This window comes from Gossypium raimondii, chromosome 1, assembly GCF_025698545.1.
Source record: "Gossypium raimondii isolate GPD5lz chromosome 1, ASM2569854v1, whole genome shotgun sequence".
Classification (NCBI taxonomy): Eukaryota; Viridiplantae; Streptophyta; class Magnoliopsida; order Malvales; family Malvaceae; genus Gossypium; species Gossypium raimondii.
This window is the reverse complement of record NC_068565.1, coordinates 11,162,923-11,187,036: the sequence shown is the minus strand read 5'-3', so window position 1 is coordinate 11,187,036 and position 24,114 is coordinate 11,162,923. Positions and strand designations below refer to the sequence as shown.

Sequence of the window (24,114 nt, the reverse complement as noted above, 5' to 3'; positions counted from 1 at the left end):
TAAACAAGAAACCTACCACTAGTAAATCGAGAGGTTACTTGTGAACTCACCTACCCAGGATGGCTACCCAGACGATGGATGACCTAATCTTCATTGGGAACATGAAATTGTTTGATCATCAAACATCACGTGGGTTCAACTACTTTATCCCATCAAAGTAAGAATGAATGGCAGGATCTATCCTACTATAAGCATCCTCACCCCATCAAAGACATCTCTCCTATGTGATTCGTAATGATGACTAAATGGTAAGTCCAACATGTAAACACCATATTACACGGGACCCCTAGTTATAAATATCTCCAAAAATGATGAAAAAAGGGAGACCCTTCAAGAATACCGAATCTATACTTTGTTAACACACTATCAACTCTTGACCTTTATGTTCTTTTCACAACCACTTTCTATAACCTCTGGCTCTCTGTCTTGACTGGGTGAACTGATCCCCATAGCTAGCATTCGCCCTTTCTTAATACTCCTCTCGTTGTACATAACATCAACAATTGGTGCAATAAGCGTGGAAGGCATGGCTTTTCAATCCCATAATGGCACTCAAAATTATCAAACCAACCAAACCAACAACCCAGATGACCAAGTCAACTTTTCCGTTCCACTCGACACCTCTATACCACTTATCCTAAGTATTTCTACTAGCTTGAGCACCAACGATTCCTTTTGGTTCATCAGCTTGAAGTGATGAGAACCATTAGGAATATCTTGCAAGCGTGTATGGTAATAGCAAGTCTCGATAGAAGGGCGTATCTATTCGATAGAAAAATTGAATCTCCTTCGAAACTTCAACTCTATGAGGATATATTTGTTGTAATCTACTAGCATTGTCACCTTCCCACCATAGAATAAGTTCACTATTCAAGGAGTGGATGTTTGAGGCCTGAATTTGAACAACCTGAGAAATTGATCCTCATTCAACTCCTACAAGAAAAACATGTATCAGAATAGCCAACTGGAAGGATATATTCCTTCCTTACAAGCCATGATGAAAAAACCAACAAGTAGCCACCAAGAAAGACCCACCAGCTGACCTAGTGCTACGTGGAAATTGTACAGAACATGTTAAATGAAATTCGGGAAGGGAAGAGTAAAACCCGCTTCAAGAAGAAATAACGGAAGAACTTGGGCCTTCCACTAGTAGAATTAGGGCCAAAAAACCTCACTTAGATGATGCGATCCTTCTGGGATACTAAACTCATATTTGTGATGTTTAGTAATCAAACCACGACATAATAGCAAGTTTTTCATCTCTTGATGGATTATGGAACACAGATAGTTGAGACTAATAGAAGGCTCATCACCCCTCTTTGGATCTAATGGTAGTAGCTCGTCAAACTTCGATGTGGCTGCTTTCTGACTTTTTGCCGCTTCTCTTGGCAAAATACAACCAATACGACCGCCACATCTTCCCTGAGTTCTGCTAGATTTTTCATCTCCTTTAGCCATTTGTTAACAAATTTTTAGCAAAATGGTGAAAATAACTTTGATAGCGATACTGAACAAAAATGGTAAAGAGAATTGAAACAAAAGAACTTCAAAAATGCAGAAATCTTTCCAGAAAACCAACAAAGACTAGTAAATCGCTAACAACAGTAAACCTACCACCGGTAATTCGGGAGGTCACCTGTGAACTCACCCTCATGGGATCACTACCTAGGCGACAAATGACCTAATCTTCACTGTGAACATGGAGTCGTTTGGTCATCAAACATCACGTAGGCTCAACTATTTTATCCCATTAGAGTTAGAACAAATGGCAAGATCTATCCTGCCACAAACATCCTCGTCTCACCGAAGGTATCCCTCCTACATGCTTTGTAATGATGGCTAGATGAAAAGTTCAACACGTTAACACCATATTACATGGGACCCTTACCTACAAATATCCTCAGGAACGATGAAGAAATGAGGGCTCTTTAAGAATATTAAGTCTACCATATGCCAACACAGTCTCAACTCTCGACCTTTACATTCTCTTCATGACCACTCTTCATAACCTCCGGCTTTTCATCTCAACTAGGTGAACCGACCTCCATAACAATCACTCTCCTCTCTTTAATACTCCTTTCTTGTTGTACACAGTATTAACAATAATATAGACAAAAAAGTACTTATAAAATTTTTAGAAAAATACATTTAGTAAAATACATCGGACAAAACAAATCGTATGGAAGTGATATTATGATCCTACCTAAAAATTCTAATGAAAAATAGCTTGAACCACTCTTGGAAAAAGAAAACCAGACTTGTACGAGTCAAAATATGGTGGGCTGAATATAAAAATGAAGAATTGTAACTCGTATGGGCATGCATGGCTGAATTGAATTCAATGCCAAACTAATAATCATTACAAATCCCAATCAAGAAATGTAATCAGTCTACACATATACATGCTCAATGGAAAGAAAAAAGAAAAGTAAAAGGCATGATTAGACATTAAACAACATCATATTTCAAGGCTTTTAAAAGCAAACAAAAGTTAATTGCCTGCCCTCCCCCCCCCCCCCATTCATCATTTTGGCCAAATCTTGCCGTCCGGTCCATCCATTAAAATGGTCCCACAAGAGACAAAGCAACATAAAAAGAAACAAAGAAATTGTGCCTTTTGCTATTTCTCACACATACATATAAAACCAGAATGCCATGTTCTATTAATACCGGTATTTAATGCATCTTGTTCAAATTTTACGAATTTGGATATTAAAATTATTATCGATTGTGAATTTGAAGTGGATATAAATAAATTTATTCATATATTAATTACAAAATACTTAAATTTTACTTTCAATAAAATTTAAATTCAAGATCTTATATTTTAACCATCAATACTTTCCTTGAACCGTAATTATAATTTATAAAAATTAAAAATAATTTATAAAAATAAATTAATAATAAAATTAAATATAATAATTAATAGTTAAATTAATTATTTTAAATACATTTAATTTTTATTAGAAAAAATTATCTTTTAACATGTAACTTCTTTTAAATCCACTTTTTAATCCATAAACTTAACTAAACAATGAAATGAGTCATAGAATCACTAAATTTGTCCGTATCCTTTTGATTAATTCAATTAATTAAGTTACTTTAAACAAAAATTTAATTAATATTCTATAATAAAAATAACTTTATGGTAAATTATAAATATACAATTAGCATTATATAATTAGGGTAGATTATTAATGATATGAAGCATTATATACAATTATGATATTGTAATGTACATTTTACATAATGATACGTGAGCTTAAACCCTAAATATGACTCTAGGATAAAAAGTAAAATTTTAATTTATTTTTATAATTTAAAATCTATATTTACCGAGCAATCTAATTATATTCCATAATTAATTTTAAATAATATATCAAACCATTTGATAATTTAAATTTTATTTTTAGCAGTTTATAGTAGTGATGATAAAAATAATACAAGCATATACCTTAAAGTAGGGTATAGCCATTATATATAAGACCTTATATTTTGAGTTTTTTATTTGATGAATGCATGTCTTTCACACCACACGGGAAACCTGCTTCACCTTCTTCCTTTCTTGGTTTATTTCTTTCTTTGTCAGATGTATATATAATTTTGGATCCAACCAATAATTAAACTGATCAGTTCCATCCTATTTCGAGTTTCTGCCACACCCTTCGAAGGTTTACTGTTCTTTGCTTATATATAAACGAATAAGTTGTTTTCTTGAAGAATGTCTAGCTTGTTTGTGGGAAGGACTGGTTCTTTCTTCGTCTTTTTCTTATTTATTTGATTCCATCCGCATGCCTCTTTTTATTTTCTTTTTCCATGTTGCTGGTAACTGCTACTACCAACATTCTGTCTTAAAGAGACGATAATGCAGAAATGACTACCAATTCCATTGTTTCTGATGCAATTTCATTCTCTTTTTGTTTCAGAGATCAGAGAGAAAAATGCCACAGGAAACCACTTCTCCTTCCAGGAATCCCAGAGGCTTAAAGGCTTTACCCTCTAACAATGTGGAGAATCCACTCTCTGAAGATACCTTCAATGTTTATTATGACTTTGCTCAAAGAAAAGCTGAAGAAGCAGGTACCATCTCAACAACAATCCTTCAAACTACATCCTAGGATAACTTAGAGGACTCCTAGTTCTTGTATTATTATTACTATCATTATTTAACCCTGTTGGTTTCATATATGGTACATGCATGATGTTGGTGTGGAAAATGATATAGTGCAGTCACCACTTCCAATGCCATGATAAAGGGAGAGCTAGCTAGGTTTAGTTCTTGATTATGAAGATTTTGATTTAGCTTAGACCCACCTTTACAATCACTTTTATATTTGGCGTAGGGGGGGTATTCAGACATTCCAACTAATAAAGCACCATCTCCCTCTTTGCTTTATTTTTCTTTTCCTTATTGCTGGGACAACAATTGTATTAACTTATTTTTCATCATAAATATTAAGATGATAAAAAAAAAAGAAAAAGGGATCACGTGGGTAAACTGGAAGAGGCATGTTAGTTTGATGGCAGCTGTGTAAAGTTTTGAGACGTCCGTCGTTTGGCAAAACTATTCCTTTCGGTGCTTGAGGAAGGACCGATTAAGTATATACTATGTCACCATCTTTAGACCAGTAAGGTATTGTCACTATTTTGCCTTGTGTTGGGTAGACGCTGTGAGCACAATATTAGGATATGTTTGTTTTATGGAAATAATTTTTTGTGTAATTTGATAACAGAAAATGGTTTACTGATTAATATCATGACTGTGACTTTCCCATTTTAAAAGTGTATGTTACTTTTTGAGAAGAAACTCGATTTTTATATTAAAATTAACTTAATAAAGTCAAATATTATTATAATAACAAACTTTTAATTTTAATTGCTAAAAATATTAAAATATTAATCTCAAATATTATAATTTTCAACACTTTAAACATATATATATTTAATCATATAATAAATTATTAATATAATTTATTATTTTAATAAAATTATTTAATAATATTTTAATAAATAAAATGTAACATTAATAATAATTCTAAAATTTAAATTTTCAATAATGTTCATAATATTTTATTGAAAAAATTTATATTAATTTTAATAATATATAATAATTTCTAAATATTTAATAATAAATGTCTCATATTATAAAACTAAAATATTTTAATAATATAGATATGATTATTTTAGCTTCATTTATTGCTTTAAACTTTACTATAACTTTAAATTTTAATGAGGCACTGGTTATTATTAAAATTATATAATATATTAGTTATTATAAAATATTTTCGAAGACAATTTTCAAAATATAATTTTTGCAAAATTTGTTAATGAAAAATATTTTAAACAGAATTATTCAAACATAAAAATAATATTAAATTTTCTAGAAAACAGCTCAATTTTTTAAAGTTATTTTCTATGAAATAAATAGAAAAACCTGAATATAGTCTTTTCCACAATAGTAGCGTTTGGTACAGTGATGTCATGATTGTGACAGAAACTCTTGTTGTGCTAAGAACGTGGTAAAGAAGTGGTAGTATGATCCGCTAATCATCACATACTACCTAGCTAAAAAACAACTTTGTTACATAGAATTGAATTTTGTTACATAGAATTATTATCTACGAATCCAAGTTTTCTCCTTCAAAACATATGATAACTGTGACTAGGACAGATAAAAAATAAGAATGATGACATTTATCAAGTTACATAGAATTGAATTTAATTCAGAGCTTACAGAATGTAATTAATCCTTGATTTATTTATGTCAAATCAGCTTCAAGGAGGTACCAAGCAACGGAATGGCTACGAGAGATGGACCAGGGTGCTTCAAAGTCCCTGCCCAAAGAACCTTCTGAAGAAGAGTTTTGCCTTGCACTTCGCAATGGTCTCATTCTTTGCAATGTCCTCAACAAAGTCAATCCTGGAGCTATTCCTAAGGTTCTAAATGGAATTTGTTGCTGCAACTCATTTACATTTCTTAATTTCTACCCTCCAATATTTTTCTTTTTTGAGAAATATGAAACTTGTTTTTTCTCTTTGTAATTAATACAGATAGTGGAAAATCCAGTAATCCCAGTGCAGTCAACAGAAGGGGCAGCACAGTCTGCAATCCAGTATTTCGAGAACATGAGGAATTTCCTGGTATCTGTAAAAGATATGCAACTATTGACATTTGAAGCTTCTGATGTTGAAAAGGTATTGACTTTTCCTAAAAGATGCATTTTAAAGGCTTCAGTCTTTACAATACTGAAACTCAACATGGCACGACCCAACCTAGCTCGTTGGGGTATATTGTTAGACACAAATCGGAATTGTCCTCTTTGGTTATCCACAAGTCCCTAAAGGTTTTGCCACCATCAAGTATGTCTCTCCAGATTCAAATTGACATTCTCACACACAGAGGAGTGCACTGGGTGGAATGGATACGTACTTTATGTATGAGGACGTATATTCGAATCTGTGTAGTTGCAGTGTAGGTGCACTTGAGATTGGCAAAACTTTGGGTTACTTGTGGATACCAAGGAGGAAAATTCCTGTTTGTGTCTCATGATATGGCCTACCAAGCTAGGATGGGTCGTGACACAACATTTCAGTTTCAGAATCACATAATAACGGGTGGTGTTAAAATTTTGCATTTTGACAGAAAGATCAAAATGAACTTGAGAAACTTAAATGTTCTAATGGACTACTGCACCTTCAATCTTCAATACTCGTTTGATGGCCTACTTGGCAACCAAGTAGTTTAAACTTCGTTATACAAATATGTCATTAAGAAGCATAATTTCTCCCTTTCTATCTCAATGGTATCTAGTAGCTATGCTAGCTGTTTTATGAACATGAAAGGCTTTAATTGGCAGGGTGGGTCTATGAATAAAGTTGTAGACTGCATTCTTTGTCTGAAAGGATATTACGAATGGAAGAAAGCAGGAGGCATTGGAGTTTGGAGGTATGGAGGAACAGTGAAAATTACAGCTTTGCCGAAAGGGTCACCACCCTCCTTGGTTGGAAGTGAAAGTGCTGATGATTCTTTGGACGGATCAGAGTCATCACAATATGAACAATTATTGGAGTTTCTCCATCTCTCTAATGAAGTTGCAATTGAGGAATCCAAAACTGCCAATGCTCTGGCTTTCCTTTTCGACCGCTTTGGGCTTTGGCTTCTACAAGCTTACCTTAGAGAGAGCAATGAGATTGAAGAATTTCCCTTGAATGCAATGGTAGGTAAGATCCATGTCGAATTGTTGTTCAATGATGAAATATTCTTGCTGTCTAAACTGAAAAGCAAACAATGAGTCGTTTCTTCATTATATCTTATATAATGCAGTCCTGTTTGATTAATTGATTGGTTAAGCTTTGCAGGTAATAGACACACTAATCAGCAAGATAGTTAAGGACTTCTCAGCATTGCTTGTTTCTCAGGGTACTCAGGTAATGATATGTTTCAGTTGCCACTCTTGCTATTACCACTCAAGCAAGTTAGTGAGATTCTTGTTGGGGGCAAAGATGAAGACCTTATTGCCATTTTAGTGATCTAATAGTTTGTTTTTCTGCTGTGTTCCAGCTTGGGCTATTTCTGAAGAAAATCTTGAAAACTGACTTCAATTCTCTATCAAAATCTGATTTTATGGAAGCTATCTCACTGTATCTTGGTCAAAGGACTAGCCTGGCATCGAATGATTTCTTCAAGTTCTGCATCTGTGGTGGTAAACGTGAGGTTATTCACCAAACAGTTAACCATTCAACTGCATATGCACAACTTATTCATCTTCACCAGAGAGAGCTCAAGGTTTAAACATTTTCCCTTACCATTTGGTAGTTTGTGAAGTTTCTCAACAATATACACCTTGTACAATTATGTTTTGCTTATATCATTTTAGGAGATCAAATTAGATTTTCAAGAAACAAAACTTGGAGTCAAACAAATTCACTCGAATTGGGCGGAACAACTTAGGAGGCTTGGTAAGAATCTATAGCATTGTTTTACCATAGACTTCCCGATGGTTGTTTAACAATATATTCTGCGGTTTTAGAGCATCATATCAAGGGTCTTGAGGTGGCATCCTCTTCTTACCACAAGGTATTAGAAGAAAACCGCATGCTTTACAATCAAGTTCAAGACCTCAAAGGTGTGCACTTTTTCGTTCTTTTGTTGTTATTACTATTCTTCGTGTTGGATATTTATACATTTTGACTCTTTTATGGTTTTCGAACAGGAACGATAAGAGTGTACTGTAGAGTGAGACCCTTTCTGCAAGGCCAAACAAATGGACAATCAACTGTAGATTATATAGGAGAAAACGGAAATATCATGATTGTCAATCCTTTAAAGCAGGGCAAGGATGCAAGAAAAGTATTCTCCTTTAACAAGGTGTTTGGACAAAATGTCTCACAAGGTATTTTCTATTCCTATCCATTCACTTAACTTGTTTGTACTTACATTTTGCATAATCGATAATGTAATGTGCAGAACAAATATATATCGACACTCAACCACTGATCAGATCTGTCCTAGATGGCTTTAATGTTTGTATCTTCGCATATGGACAAACTGGATCAGGAAAGACATACACCATGGTATATTCATCCACTCTATTTGCGTATGCAAATGCACAGAGTCTTCTTTTCTTTCGATGGACAAACCTTTTCTGTAATATTCTATCAATTCAACTTGGAAATTGCTATTCTTGATTTCTTGTTGTTTGTTCTACATAGAGTGGCCCAGATATGACTACCGAGCAAACATGGGGCGTAAACTACCGTGCTTTACGTGACCTGTTTCAAATATCCAAGGAGAGATCAGACTTTATTAGATATGAAGTTGGGGTGCAGATGATTGAAATATACAATGAACAAGTGAGAGATTTATTAGTCATGGATGGCTCTAATAGAAGATATCCTTTTCCATTTAGTTTCTAGTTTACTTTACATAGTTGAACTGCAACTTCAGGAGTCTAGCTTATACTGTTTAAGTTAATGCTTAATTTCTATCTTGGGGTTTAGTTCACCTTAACAACATCTACATTGGATATTCGTAACAATTCTCAGTTGAATGGCCTAAATGTGCCTGATGCAAGTTGGGTTCCAGTTTCAAGTACTCAAGATGTTCTTGAGTTTATGAGAATTGGTCAAACGAATCGTGCTGTAGGTGCCACTGCTTTAAATGAGCGAAGTAGCCGTTCTCACAGGTGGGCCATTGCGGTAAAACTTCTCTTTATTTTCATGCCAGCAAGCTACCGTACTAAAGCAATTTAAAATTATCTTGTTGGCACGTTTGTCATCCTCAGTGTTTTGACTATTCACGTATATGGAAAAGAGTTGGTTTCGGGATCTATTCTCAAAGGTTGCCTGCATTTGGTTGATTTGGCTGGGAGTGAGAGAGTGGATAAATCTGAGGCTGTAGGCGAAAGATTGAAGGAAGCACAACATATCAATAGATCACTGTCTGCACTAGGAGATGTCATCTCTGCTCTTGCACAGAAGAGTGCACATATTCCTTACAGAAACAGCAAGCTTACTCAAGTATTGCAGGATTCTTTAGGTATATATATGTATACATATATATATATATATCCTATTTTTAGTCATTTGATAATAGTGATTTATATTCATATCATTCTTGCTTGTGATAGGTGGGCAAGCTAAAACGTTAATGTTTGTACATGTAAGTCCTGAAGTTAATGCCATTGGAGAGACAATTAGCACTCTGAAGTTTGCCGAGAGGGTCGCTTCCGTAGAACTTGGGGCAGCTCGATCCAACAAGGAAACTGGTGAAATCCAAGAACTTAAAGAAGAGGTGAAAATCTAACATGTTCAAGTGCATTTCTTATTAATATATTTTGGATTGGGTGCAAACTTTATTTGCTTCAATAGGACCTTATTTCATTATCATGGTTTTTATCTTTCAAAAATCTGTTTTAGATATCAAATCTTAAACTTGCATTGGAAAAGAAGGAAGCTGAAGTAGAACAACTAAAAGTTGGAAACGTTCGAAGCATGACCGAATCTCAAAGAGGAAGAGCGGTTTCTCCTTTCCAAATTCCAAGACATGGAACGTCTTCCAGCATTAAGCCTGGTGACGATAATAGATCCTCTGAGGTAACTTTAAAACATGATGGCCTCTCAACTGAACTTGGCTGAATACAGGGGGAAGGCAGAAAATTTTCTTTAGCAGGGACTGAAGTTAAAGTTTAACGATAGTAAAAAAGTAATTTTGTTTATATCTTTATAATTTTTAAAGGATTAAATCAAATTTTTATCATTTTTGGGTACCAAAATGTAATTTTACCTTTTACTAATTTAAAATTTTAAAAAATAAAAGGCCTAAATGGAAAATTTTCCATTTTAGGGTGGCCGGGACCCTGCCCCCCCCCCCCCCCCCGGGGCTGGGCTACGCCCCTGGCTGAATAATGAATGTTTTTTTTTTTATCTATTTTATTTATTGGATTTTCAGGCCACAAGCAGAAGCGCTTCTTCTGGTAAGCAAAGGAGGTCAAGATTTCCATCTGCATTCGCAGTCGCAGATAAGGAGATGTTGCCGAAGATGCCTAGTCCAGCTGAAGAAAGATTAGCAAGTGCCTTAAAGGCAAGGTCACCATCCCCTCCTGTTAGGAGATCCTCATCCACTGATAGAGGAGCCTCCAATAGAAGCAGGACCAAGGTTGAATCAGTTGACAATCAACCAATCTCTAGAGTACCATTCCCGGCTAGAGTACCTGTTAACAAATCCTTTGCCACAACTACTGTGACCCCTTCTTCAGATGCCACCTCCTCTGGGGTCCATTCCAGTTTCCAAGAAACCACAAAACAAGAGAATATCTCAGATGCGTTATACAACCTCCGTAAACTTAGCATTAAGAAAGTCCACTCAGAACTTGAAGATGAGCAGTTTAGGCAAGCACTTAATGTTAGGCAAGGTGGAATTAGGAAAAACAAAGCTGAGAGTAAGGCTAAAATAAAGCACCAACTGCCAGCAACACTTGAGAAAACTGATGTCGCAATGACATTGCTTTCTGAAATGGATGATGGTGAGAAAATGGAGCAGCCTCCAAAAAGTGACTTCACTGAGCCAGAAACTGAGCAATCACTTGTTGGCTCTCCTATGTATGCTGCCTTGAAGATGAAGAAGCTTGGGCACAACCTGTCAAGGTATCCACACAACTTTGAACAAAGGTATAAATAAAACCTGACATAATCTTAAAAGTGTTTCACAAGTTTACGATTTGTATCCTGATTTCTAGTTTATAACCAATAATGCATTCTCATCATGTACAGGGGATTAGTGCAACCGCAAGCGGTAGTACCATTGCAGGGAGGAAAAACTGACAGGTCTCCAAAGGAGGGAAGTAACACTAATCTGATGCCTGAATTTAGAAGGAGCCGGTCTACTCCTCGCGTGAAATTTTTGGTTTTGCCTTGAGGATTCTACACCATATGGGAACTAGTTTCCTACCCTTCGAAATATTCCTTTTAAATTTTGTACAGTGGTTGCATTTTCAGAGGAGGTTATTGATCAAGATGTCTTTATACTCAAAAAAACTTAGATGGTTTGTTTTATCCGATTTTCTTTTCTTCCCTCAGGGTCAGGGGCAATCTTGCCTGAGAAAATGCCTCTATTTTCACAGAATATCCAATTAGGAACAAAAAGAATAGAAGAGAAAGGACTGATGAAGAGAAAGGAAAGAAAAAAGAAAAAAAAATCCACCTAAAATTGGCTATTTGTTGCATGGAGCCCATGATAATTTATCTATAACAGATATGGATAAATGAAAACTACCTCTGAACCCCAGGATACCTTCAAACCTAACTAATATATCTAAATAGCAATTATTCAAAAGTCTGTCATGTATATCAAATAACAAAATCATATAAGTGCTAAACAAGTTTGCTTGGATTTCGCTTGCAAGCAGACATAAATCATGTCATGATCAAATTGTTTTCCATTGGCAGATTAGTGATTTTAATAGTTAATGTTTACCTTACGCTTCATGATTGAATTTCCACTAATGTTGCTTGCTTTCAAGCTGGTATCTTTGGCTGAAAAGTTAATGCCTATAAACCATTTATTCTTCCCTGACTGTCAGCTTCTGGTTGTTCTAGATTGCTAGTGTTATTACAGGAAAATTTTGATACGAGAATTATAGAGCTACCAATTCCATAAATGTCTTATTGGTATAAAGCAATGGACATTGCAACTAATGGTGGATGGTGTCTCTGTACCATCCACCTCCTACTTCCATGGCCATGACCATTTTTTGGTTGCCTCTTTTTATATTGTCACCTTCATTTCTCTGATCACATTCTTCATCTTCATCACTATAAACTGTACTTTTCAGAAACTTAAACTTAAATCTCTCTGTATCCTATCCTATCCTATCCATCTCATTCTCTTGGTTTCTATTTACTTATTTCAAGTTTGCTTGCTATCAGAAATAGAGTGAATCCATTTCCTTTGATTAGCCATCTGGTGGTTTGATAACACAATGGAAACTGCCTGGATAGAAGGAAAAGTTTTGACCCTTGATGAAAGTGAGGCTGGAGAGTTAGATGGAAGAAGGTTAGCTTTGGTGGGAAAAATCATAGCAGACAAGCCGCTGAGCAAAGGAGGAGTACAGGGTGTTTTCAGAAGAGTGTGGGGAGAATGGAGAGATTTCACTATCACTGAATTATCTGAGAACACCTTTCTGTTCACCTTCAAGGAAGCAAGAGCAGCTGAACAGATATTGGAGGATGGGCCATGGTCAGTAATGGGGTATTGCATATGTTTGCACCGATGGCAACCAGGGCTTACTCTGGATGAGCTGGATTTCTCACAAGTGGCCTACTGGGTCCAGGTGCATGGCCTCTCATTGGACCAAATGAGCCCCAAAAATGCAAAGAAGGTTGGAGATCAGATAGGCAAGGTGTTGGAAATTGAGGATCCCATATCTTCACATGGAATAAGAAGGGGTTTCTTCAGGATTCGGGTACTAATAGATGTTAGTAAACCACTACCCTCAGGGTTTTGGGCTTCGAGAGCTGGAAAATCTAATATATGGGTCTCATTCAAGTATGAACATTTAGCTGATTTCTGCTACCGCTGCGGTTGCGTAGGCCATGTAGAATTTCACTGTGACAAGGATACAGTGATGTCCATTCCAGATCCTTCACTGCCGAAATATGGGCCATGGATGCGTGCCAACCCAAGTGTCAGTTCTATGAAGGCCTTAGCTGAGATGGAAAAAGCCCCTCATAAAGCCAAGCAAGTCATGGGTAGGGTAAATTTTGTTTTTATTGCTCTAAAATAGTTTATAGGAACTGTTTATTGTACCTGGTCACAGTCTACTTGGACTGGCCATTTGAACATATGCCTTCAACCAACCAGTTAATGAACAAATGGGGCAATACAATTTATGTACTTATTGAAACTAAGATCATTGAGAGATAAAATAGTTAATAAAAAATGAAAAATATAGCTAAAATTATTGTTATCTTGATCAGCTTCAAGGAGGTACCAAGCAGCTGAGTGGTTAAGGCAGATGGATCAAGTTGCAATGGAATTCCTGCCCAAAGATCCCTCTGAAGAAGAATTTCGCCGTGCACTTTGCAATGGATTCATTCTTTGCAACGTTCTCAACAAAGTCAATCCCGGTGCTGTTCCTAAGGTTCTCTTTCAAACACTCTAACATGAACTTGGTTGCATGTAATACACCAATACTACAACCTGATTAGTATTCCTTTTCTCTTTTTTGAAAACATAAATGTAGGTGGTGAAAGCTTCTATGACTTCTTCTGAGGCAGCAGAGTCCCCAAATCAGGATTCTGAGAACATGAGGAACTTTCTGGCTGCAGTTAAAGACAAGCAGCTCCTGGCCTTTGAAACATCAGATATGGAAAAGGTTTAGGTTACCTGTATTTCACATTTACACTATAGCCATAAACTTTATACATATATATATTTATATAAAATTTAATTAATATGTGCAGGGTGGGTCAATAAATAAAGTGGTGGATTGCATTCTGTGTCTAAAAGGATATCATGAGTGGAAGAAAGCAGGTGGAGTTGGGGTTTGGAGGTATGGTGGAACTGTAAAGATCACATCCTCCCCAAATGAATTACCAAATGCCTTAACTGCAACTGAAAGAGCTGCTGATGAATCTGGGGAAGAATTGGAATTATCAAAATATGAGCAGCTACGAGAGTTTATCCAGCTCTCTAACAAGGCCTCTATTGAAGAATCCAAAACAACCAATGCTCTAACTTTCCTGTTCGATCGCTTCGGCCTTTGGCTTCTACAGGCTTATCTTACAGATGGCAACATGGATGAAGAGTTTCCCTTGAATGCAATGGTAGGTAAGATCCATCATATTTTCACTTCACATTTATTCATTGATATTATCCTTCAATCAAGGTTCAAGCCAAGCTGTTCAAGACCAGTTAATAGCAAGTGGCATACTTAGTTGCTATCCATTTAACAAGAACCACACTTTCTAATATCAATCAGTTCATACTCTTGGTTGTATTAGATTTCATAAGACTTTTTGCATTGATTCACTGAATATTTGTAGGTGATTGATGCTTTCCTCAGCAAGATAGTTAATAACTTCTCAACACTTCTAGTTTCTCAAGGAATCAAGGTCTGCATTTTATTGTTACTTTTTTTAGCATAAAAACTTAATTACATTGCTGATTTAATGTGAGGATATTGATTCTTTACCTTTATTTACAGCTTGGACTGTTTTTGAAGAAAATATTGAAAGCTGATGATGGTCCAGTGTCCAAATCTGATTTTATAGAAGCGACCTCAGATTATATTGACAAAAGAAGTAACCTGCAGGCAGCAACTGATATCTCCAAAGCCTACATCTGTATTGGCAATAATGAGGTTGTTCTCAATAGTGTTTGTCGTTCTCCTGGCCGTGTCGAAATACTTACCGATCTTATACAAAGACATATCGAGGTGAAAAATCTCCCACCAACCTACATAAATTTTAAATAAAATTGTAAGATAGTACCCAATTTAGTTTATAACTCCTGCTGCTTCCTTGTTTTGGAAACTCTCAGGATCTTAAATTATTTTTTCGCGAAACAAGGTTAGAAGTTAGAAAGTTTCATTCATATTGGGAGGCAGATATTAAAAGATTAGGTAAAAGTTTCCAAACTTGTCACCATTAAACTTACACCTACTATCAAAATGCTACATTTTCCATTGACTGGAATTACCTTGGCCCGTTTACCTTAGAGCATCATGTTAGAGATCTTGAAGTGGCATCTTCTTCTTACCTCAAGATCTTACAAGAGAATCAAATGCTGTTCAATGAAGTGTTAGACCTCAAAGGTGCATACTCTTTTATTTTTGTTATTAAAAACTAAATTGGAATATAGTTGAGAGATGGACTTATTTTCCATGCTTTCATGTAGGAAAAATAAGAATATACTGTCGAGTAAGGCCCATTTTACCAGGGGAATCGAAAGATCAATCAACTGTAGATTATGTTGGAGAAAATGGAAGTATCCTCATTGTCAATTCTTTAAGGAAAGGAAAAGATTCAAAAAAAGTATTCTCATTTGACAGAGTGTTTGGACCAACTGTTTCTCAAGGTATTTTCTTGATTTCTTCTTCTTCCAGCTTTCAATTTGACCTGAATAAGCTAAAGGTGATCATTCATTTTTCTCCTGCTATATGTGCAGAACAAATATACACAAACATTCAACCATTGATCAGGTCTGTACTTGATGGTTATAACGTATGCATTTTTGCGTATGGACAAACTGGATCGGGCAAGACATATACCATGGTAAGTGAGTTGTTTTTGATGATATTACAATCTGCATATTGCTATGATGCTCAAGAAGCTTATCATTCAGATGTGTAAACATGTTGCTGGAATTTGTGTGTGTTTGATAGAGTGGGTATGACTTGAACACTAAGGAGACATGGGGCGTGAACTTTCGAGCTATATGTGACTTATTTCAAATATCAAAGACTAGAGAAGATGTCATAGAGTACAAAGTTGGGGTCCAAATGATTGAAATATACAATGAACAAGTGAGAGATTTGCTAGTTATTGATGGCTCTACTAAAAGATATCCTTTTGAATTTTCTTTCTATCTGCAATTCAGTTTATATCTAAGAGAAGCCTTGCTATGCTTTCTATCTTGTTTAGATTTGGATTTACTTTTGTCTCCTTCAGGCATAAAGTTCCCATAACTACATGTTACATTAGATATATATAACAATACACAATTGAATGGCCTTACTGTTCCTGATGCAAGTTGGGTTCCAGTTTCTAGTACTCAAGATGTTCTTGATTTGATAAGAATTGGCCAAAAGAATCGTATCGTAGGTCCAACTGCATTTAATGAGCGAAGCAGCCGTTCTCATAGGTAGAATTTTATCCAGGAAAATTGTGTTAATCATGTTGAATACTTTGTTAAGCATGGTTTATGTCTACGTCCTTCTTTTCGCCAGCATTTTGACCGTTCACGTTCATGGAAAAGAATTGGTTTCTGGATCGATTTTCAAAGGTTCCCTCAATTTGGTGGACTTGGCTGGGAGTGAAAGAATGGATAAATCGAAAGTTCAAGGCGATAGACTGAAGGAAGCTCAATACATCAACAGATCACTCTCTGCACTTGGAGATGTCATCTCAGCTCTTGCCCAAAAGAGTACACATATTCCTTACAGAAACAGCAAGCTAACTCAAATATTGCAGAACTCTTTAGGTGTATTATTCTTTTCCAATATTCAGCTTTCTTCTCCTTACAATTCCCCATTTTCTCTTCTTGTTTCTTCAACATTCTGATTTTGAATATGATAGGTGGGCATGCTAAGACATTAATGCTTGTACATATAAGCCCTGAACCTGATGCCATTGGAGAGACAATTAGCACATTGAAGTTTGCTGAAAGAGTAGCCTCGATAGAACTCGGAGCAGCTCGATCTAACAAAGAAACTGATGACATACTAGAATTGAAAGAAGAGGTTAAGTTCCTTTCATTTCTTTTTAATGGATGGCATCCCTTTTGCTTGTTTCTAAATGCAACATATCCTTGTTAAGTATTTCTTGTATCTATCTTAGATAACAAATCTTAAGCTGGCATTGGAGAAGAAAGAAGCTGAAGTAGAACAATTCAAGGTTGGAAATGCTGGAAGCATTACACCATCTCAAAAGGCAAAAGTGCTTAGATTTGGAATCTCTTCCAACTTTAAGCCTGAGACATATCAACGCCCTAATGATGATACTAAAGGCTCTGAGGTAACCAGAAACAAGAAACTGTATAAAAGCCAAAGCAAACTTAGAAGCTAATGCTATATCCTGTGTTTGTATGTGATTTCCAGGCCAGGACTGTTTCTTCAGCTAAGCTAAGGCGATCAAAGTTTTCGTCTGCACTCATAGGGAAGGACATATCACTAAAGGTGCCTGAAGAGAGAGCTTCACGTCTTGGAAAGCCTCAGTCACCTACCCCTCCTGTAAAGAGATATTTGTCCGGTGATAAAGGAGCCTCGACGAGAAATAAGGTCAAGTTTGATGTAGTTGAGAACCAACCGATGTCAAAAGTAGTGGTTCCGGTTAAAGCACATGGCACTAGATCTCTCACCCCAGTGCCAGAGATCACATCAACAGATAACAACTCTGGGGTCCATGCAGACCATAAGAGTGATGAAAGTAAATTGAATTCTCTGATGCATTCAACAGCCTCGTCTCTAGGGAAAGTCAGTCAGAACTTGAAGAAGAGCAGTTTCTTTTAATCGGGTTCTTGGTATTGAAAAAGGAAGCATTAGAAAAGCAGGAGTGAGTCTAAACCTTTGCATCAACAGCCAGACAGGTTCCTGATATCTAATGTACCATACTATCACAGATATCGCTTTTAAATATGTATATGGGTCAAAATCAAAATTATGGAGCCCCTAAGAGTGTTTTTGGTACCACAAAATGAGAAACCATTTGTTGGCTCCCCACTTACCTGTTCATACCATGGTGATACAACTTCTTCGGGAATTGTAAAATGTTGTACCTGTTGAGGAAGAGAATTCAAAGTATGACAAAAACTTAAAAATAGTGTTTAAAATTGCAAAGGGAGTGGGAAAATTTGTAAGAGGAATTAAAACAAACAGGTGATGGGCACAAATATGTTGAAATACTCTTAAAGATGGATACATTTATTCAAGTGAAATAAGCTCTTTATATAGGTTTTACAAAGCAATATGTCATACTAAGAAAAATCTTCCACTAAATCACATCTCAACGAACTTAGAAAAATAAAGCAACAAACTACAAACTAAGTAAATGTTGCAACAGTCAAATATGTTAAATCACTTATTCAACACTCCCCCTTATTCAAAATTGCATACATCAAGCTGATCTCTGAAAGAAACATGTTTGTCCCTGGCAAAGACTTCGTAAAAATGTCAGCTACTTGCTCATTTGTATTACAATACTGCAACTTGATTATTCCATCTACAACTTGCTTCACTTCTAACTCAAGACAATAATGCAACAAATCCAAGTCTGACATTCCAAACTTTCTTTTCATGCACAACTTAAACTCATTAATAAGAAAAGAAGAAGAACCCATGTATGCCATGTTATCAATGTAAAGGCAAACGATGAGGTCATTTTTACCTCGCTTTTTAAAGCACAAAGTAGGTTCATTCTTACATTTCTCCAAGCCATTAAAAAGAAAGTATGAGTTGATTTTGTTGTACCACGCCCTCCAAGCTCGCTTTACGCTACATAAAGCTTCTTTAATTTGTAGACTTGTTCTTTCCCATTAACAACAAAACCCTTGGTTGATAGACATAAACTTTCTTTTCGAATATTTACGAAATTAATATAAAAATATATTGAAATTTGGTTAGGTAAATTGTAAAAGTCCAATCGTTATAGAGTTTTAAATAGAAAAAGACTTGGAGGACCTAGATAGTAATTATTCAAGGGACTAAAATGGTTAATAAACCAATTTTAAATAGGTAATAGTGGATGATTATGATGGTGGATTTCATTAGATTTTGTTAATTGAAGATTAATGTATAATTTAATTAAGATTAAACAAATTAACTAAGTTTAATTATAGCATCATCTTCTCCGTTTCTACTATTCACCATTTTTTAAAGGAAGAAGAAAGCTTAAAAACCCTTAAACATTCAGCCATCAATTTCAAGTAAGTCCCTTTTTCTTTGATTTTTATAGATTTATGATCATGGGAGCTTGATTTAGCTAGCTCATGTATCAATTTGTTCAATTGTTGAAATTTTGATAATTTGTCATTGTTGAGAAATTAAAGAATTAGGCTTGAAATTGATAAAAATTAAGCTTAAATTATGAAAAGGACTAAATTGTAAAGCTTAATAAGCTTAGTTGTTAACTCTGTTACATTAGGGACCGAATTGAATAAAGTTAAAACTTGTTACAAAATTATGTTAGGAATATAAAGTATAGGTCTCTAATGAGTAAATGTGAAATCGGATTTTAATTCGAAGCTATATATCGAAAGTTATGCAAATCCCGAGTTTAGGGACTAAATTGAATAAAATAAAAAATATGTTTGGCTTCGTATTTGAATTTGAATTGGATGAAATTTAATATTGCTTATTTGTTGATTTATCATTCGTAGCTAAAGATGACATTGGGATATCGAGAGGGAAAGGAAAAGTGAGAACCGACGATGAGTGACGAGATATTTCGGTTTGTATTTTTATGATTTGAGATCAGTTTAACTAATGCATATTCATGATATTTGGCATAATGTGGTATTGAGGTGAATTGATAATGGTCATTTGAATTGAATTGCTATGATTAATATTGAATATCGAGACAGTAGGTTGAATCGAATAAAATAGAAAGTTGCATGATTTAGTTGAGATATGAAATATGAAGTGAAAATGGATTGAAATATACTATATGATATGTGATAATTGTGTTTTGTTGATAAATTGAAATGTAAATGAGATGATGATATAAATATATTGGATTGTATAATGTAATTGAACATTGGTACCCTATTAACTATTTGGGTAGAGTTAGATATAGTTAGCATGTCATAGGATAGATTGAGTACGTGTTACTTCGACTATATGTTGATGAGCGTTGGGTGCATTTTCCTTCGAACATTTTGATGAGTATTGCGCACAACTTTTACTTCGGTTATACTGATGAGCGTTAGGCACAATCTATATATTTTGGACGTTCCAATGAGGCATTGGGTGTCAAATTAGTGCATTGGTTGGAATTCGTGTATCCGTTTGAGTCTGAGTCATGTTAATAGGGAATATAAATGTAAATTGGTTAAAAGGATTTTCAAAATTAATTGGAAATATGAGTTGATAATACTATAGATGAATATTTTCGATATATGGATATGGATGGCATGTGAAAGACCATGTAAACTGGTTATACGAGTTTGGAGGTGTAATACCCCATACCTGATCCGGTCACCGCATCTGAGTTTACAGGAATGCTATCACTGAAAATAGAGAACATCACAAGCAATTTAGACTTAAAATAAATTACTCATTTCATAATCCATACAAAACATGATTTACGAACTAATCCCAATTTTAATTGAGCTAACGAAAGCTCTAAATCAAGTCTGGAATTGAATAAGGACCAAATTAAAACTTTTAAAACGAAGAAGGGCAGGTCACAAGTGTAACACCCTTAATCCGTCTCCGTTATCGGAGAAGGGTTACAGAATATTTCAACACATATCGAAACAAAAGACATCATAAAACTATTCAATTATTAATTTAAATATCAATATTCAATCCACACATTAAACATAACATATATATACATTTATAGGCCTTATATCGAGCTTATAGGACCTTAAAAATAGTTTGGAAACAATCAGAGACTAATTCGAAACAAAATAGAAAACATGAAGAAAATTTTAAAAATTTTGAAAATAGGGGTCACATGCCCGTGTGACCAAGCTGTGTAATAGAGCCTAAGTCGTGTGGCTTAGGAACATGGTCGTGTGGCTAAATCGTGTACAATTTGAAAATAAGGTCACATGGACAAACCTGCACCAAAATTAAATAATCCACATGGCTGTGTGGTATGACCGTGTGTGGCACACGGTTGTGTGACAGCTCGTGTCCTAGGCCATGTGCACCTAAAATGGCTTCCAAAACAAGGCAAAACAATATTCATTTCTTATATATCAAGCCAAACCATTTCCAACCTTATTCACTTATTCAAAACACAATTAAACAAACCAAAACATGTAAAAAAACACTCAACCTATGTGTCTAACCAATGTGCCATCAATGATACCACATTACAACAAAAAATTTAACAACTATCCAAGTCCATTCATTTCATCTATTTTAAATGAACTAACAACATTCACATCCATGACTTGATACATTATATCAACCAAAATACCATTCAACATGACATTTATCACACACTACCAAAAGGCCAAACATACAATATATACATCAATTGGCATATGGATATTACAACCAAGATATCAAAACATGTCCAACCTTAGCAAAACAAACACCCTATATACATTCCACAAGTAACCATAGTTCAAAACTTCAAAACTTAACGAAATAGAAGACGATAGGTGTGAGCTCCGTTGATCCATTCGACACGCTCCAAGTATCCAAAAATCTATAGAGAATAATAACATAAAAAAGTATATAAAATGCTTAGCAAGCTCATATAATTCAATTAAATAACTTACCATACTCAATTAATAGTTAATTTCATATAGCCATTCAAAGTGTTAACCTTAACACAACATGATTCAACACTTCCAAGTCAATAAACAACAATATACAGATATTCAGAATTCGTATTTTATCCATTTTAATGAAATAGTTTAACACTGCACATTCTTTGTTTTTCCGATGGAACTTTGTAAAAGAATCCGATACACAAGTCCGGAAACAAATTATGCTCGTATGAGCTAATCAGATACAAAAATATATGTGTCAGGTTACCCGTCCGAGCTAAACCAATGACAACACAGAAAAATAGCTTGGACACGGCTATATATACATGTAAGGTTACTGGTTCAGGCTAAACCTTTAAAACGAAAATAGATTACCAGTTTAGGCTAAATCAGTGTCACATGTATATCTGAGTCTGCAAAAAATGTTGAAGTTCAGTCCAAAATGGGAATCATTCAGAAACCTTGTATATGATAGTTTTACTCGTTCCATCGAAAGTATATCAAAAATTTAATTTATTACCATAAAGTTCGATTTCCATTTCAAAAGAAAATATATATAATTAACAACATTTAATAACAAATTGTAACCATGGAAGGTAGTATGAACTTACTTGTTAAGTGATTCAACTATTAGGGACTAATCGACAATTTTTCTTTTCCTCGTACGTCCTCTAATCATTGAGATTCTTGATCATAAAATATAGTTTAGTTTAATTAAGTCAATTCAAACCACATAAAAATCAAATTTATGCATTTAGGTTCTTTTAATCATATTTTATAAATTTACCCTAAACTTTACACTTTATGCAATTTAGTCCCTAAACCCGAAACCATCAAATTGAACACAATTAAGCTTAAACCAAGCTACTTGAATTTCCTATAATCTATGAAAAGCCCATACATTTCTCTATTTCACAATATTTTCATGAGATTTTACAACTTTAACAATTAAATCTTTTAACATCAAAATCACTAAAAATCACTTTACAAAATAGTCCTATTTAACAACCAAGCTTAATAATCTATCATAAAATTCAAAAATACTTTAAAATCATCAATGTCATAATCTAAAATATTTAATATTTTTACAGATTAGCCCTCGGGTTAGCTAGATTAAGCTAAAACAATCATAAAAACATAAACCACCAGAAACTGGTAAAAATTTACATACCAGGTAAGTGAATTTGACCAAGCCGAAACCAAGCTTCTTTAATGGTGTTTTTCCCTTTAAAATTTGGTAGTGGCTTTAGGAAGATGATAACTTCATTTTAGTTTAATTTGTTTTAGTTTTATTTATCTAATTACCCTTTGACCTTTAATAAAATTTTACTTAACAAATAACAAACTAATGTCCATAACCGTCCACTATATACCTATATGGTATACTTATCTTTTTAAGTACATTAATTACATTTCCATAGCCATTCAACACATTTAACTAATAGATACTAACTTTTATAGCTTTTACGATTTGATCCTTTTTATTTAATTAACCAACTAAACATTAACATTTCTTACCCAAATCTTAATACGACCTTGTAATAACCCTATAAATAATAATTAATTAATAAAAAATTGACATACTAGTTGGAATTATGGTCCCAAAACCACTATTTTTGACACCACTGAAAAACGAGATGTTATAACACGGTCGTGTGCGGGAATCGTGTTAAAAATTGAGACCGTGTAAGTTGTAGTCACACAACCGTGTATCTAGGCCGTGTGGACCTAAATGCAAAATCTTACTAACATTCACATGGCTATGTGGCTAGGCCGTGTAAGAGACTGAGACCGTGTGAAAATACATTAACCATATCTACAGTACCATACGGATGTGTGGCCAACCGATGTAACAAACTCTAACTGTGTTACATTAATCACCTCCCATTTAGTAAGAGCACACGATTGTGTCATGTGCTTGTGTGTGACAAACGGTTGTGTGTTATCCCGTGTGTGCCAATAGGTACTTTATTATACAAAATATAACCCCAAAATTTTACATATACCATAGGTATGCACTTAACACATTTTTAAACCTATTCAAAATGCACCAAAAACATGTCAAACATATCATTTTCCTATTTCTAACCAATATGTCTCAAGGCACCATCACAAACATGAATCAATACCAATTTTATAATCCATTTCATACCAAATTAGAACTAACCATGCATATGTCTTATATGTCATCAAATACCAAATTTTCTTTCACTTAATATTGACTATAATGCCAAACCAACAACCTATGAGATTAATACCAAAACCGTGTTACATATCATTCCTATATCATTGCAAATAGGCATCAAACTATTGTATCATGTCATCCAACAAACTTCACCTTCAAGCATATCAATATTTCCTATGTACCATCACATTTCCCGCATTTAACAATCACATTCGAAACTTCCATTTCAATCCATAAGTTAACATATCAACTTGCCAACAAATAT

At 34.7% G+C, this 24,114-nt stretch overlaps 2 protein-coding genes across 4 annotated transcripts; both read left to right on the top strand.

Annotated features, from left to right (window-relative positions):
- The first annotated feature begins 3,516 nt into the window (after positions 1 to 3,516).
- LOC105782305 (kinesin-like protein KIN-14F) lies at positions 3,517 to 11,553 on the top strand. Of its 3 annotated transcripts, none has more exons than XM_052631774.1 (18): positions 3,517 to 3,671; positions 3,927 to 4,080; positions 5,774 to 5,937; positions 6,052 to 6,195; positions 6,858 to 7,221; positions 7,352 to 7,428; positions 7,562 to 7,786; positions 7,878 to 7,959; positions 8,031 to 8,126; positions 8,214 to 8,393; positions 8,468 to 8,574; positions 8,713 to 8,893; positions 9,023 to 9,185; positions 9,285 to 9,538; positions 9,630 to 9,793; positions 9,919 to 10,095; positions 10,451 to 11,169; positions 11,272 to 11,553. In XM_052631774.1, exons 2-18 carry the CDS (start codon positions 3,942 to 3,944, stop codon positions 11,414 to 11,416), a joined length of 3,381 nt encoding a protein of 1,126 aa, XP_052487734.1. In that variant the 5' UTR covers positions 3,517 to 3,671; positions 3,927 to 3,941; the 3' UTR covers positions 11,417 to 11,553. The 3 variants fall into 3 exon arrangements, with proteins under 3 accessions (XP_052487734.1, XP_052487733.1, XP_052487731.1); XM_052631773.1 differs by lacking the exon at positions 3,517 to 3,671 and adding an exon at positions 3,693 to 3,825 and having other exon boundaries at positions 6,858 to 7,217; positions 7,360 to 7,428; XM_052631771.1 differs by lacking the exon at positions 3,517 to 3,671 and adding an exon at positions 3,693 to 3,825.
- Positions 11,554 to 11,701: 148 nt separating this feature from the next.
- LOC128041382 (kinesin-like protein KIN-14F) lies at positions 11,702 to 18,056 on the top strand. Its single transcript, XM_052631776.1, has 16 exons — positions 11,702 to 13,248; positions 13,477 to 13,640; positions 13,743 to 13,874; positions 13,963 to 14,325; positions 14,545 to 14,613; positions 14,706 to 14,936; positions 15,041 to 15,122; positions 15,219 to 15,314; positions 15,398 to 15,577; positions 15,668 to 15,774; positions 15,885 to 16,063; positions 16,199 to 16,363; positions 16,449 to 16,702; positions 16,798 to 16,961; positions 17,059 to 17,235; positions 17,319 to 18,056. The coding sequence occupies exons 1-16, from the start codon at positions 12,480 to 12,482 to the stop codon at positions 17,727 to 17,729; spliced, it is 3,543 nt and encodes a 1,180-aa protein (XP_052487736.1). The 5' UTR covers positions 11,702 to 12,479; the 3' UTR covers positions 17,730 to 18,056.
- Positions 18,057 to 24,114: the final 6,058 nt, after the last annotated feature.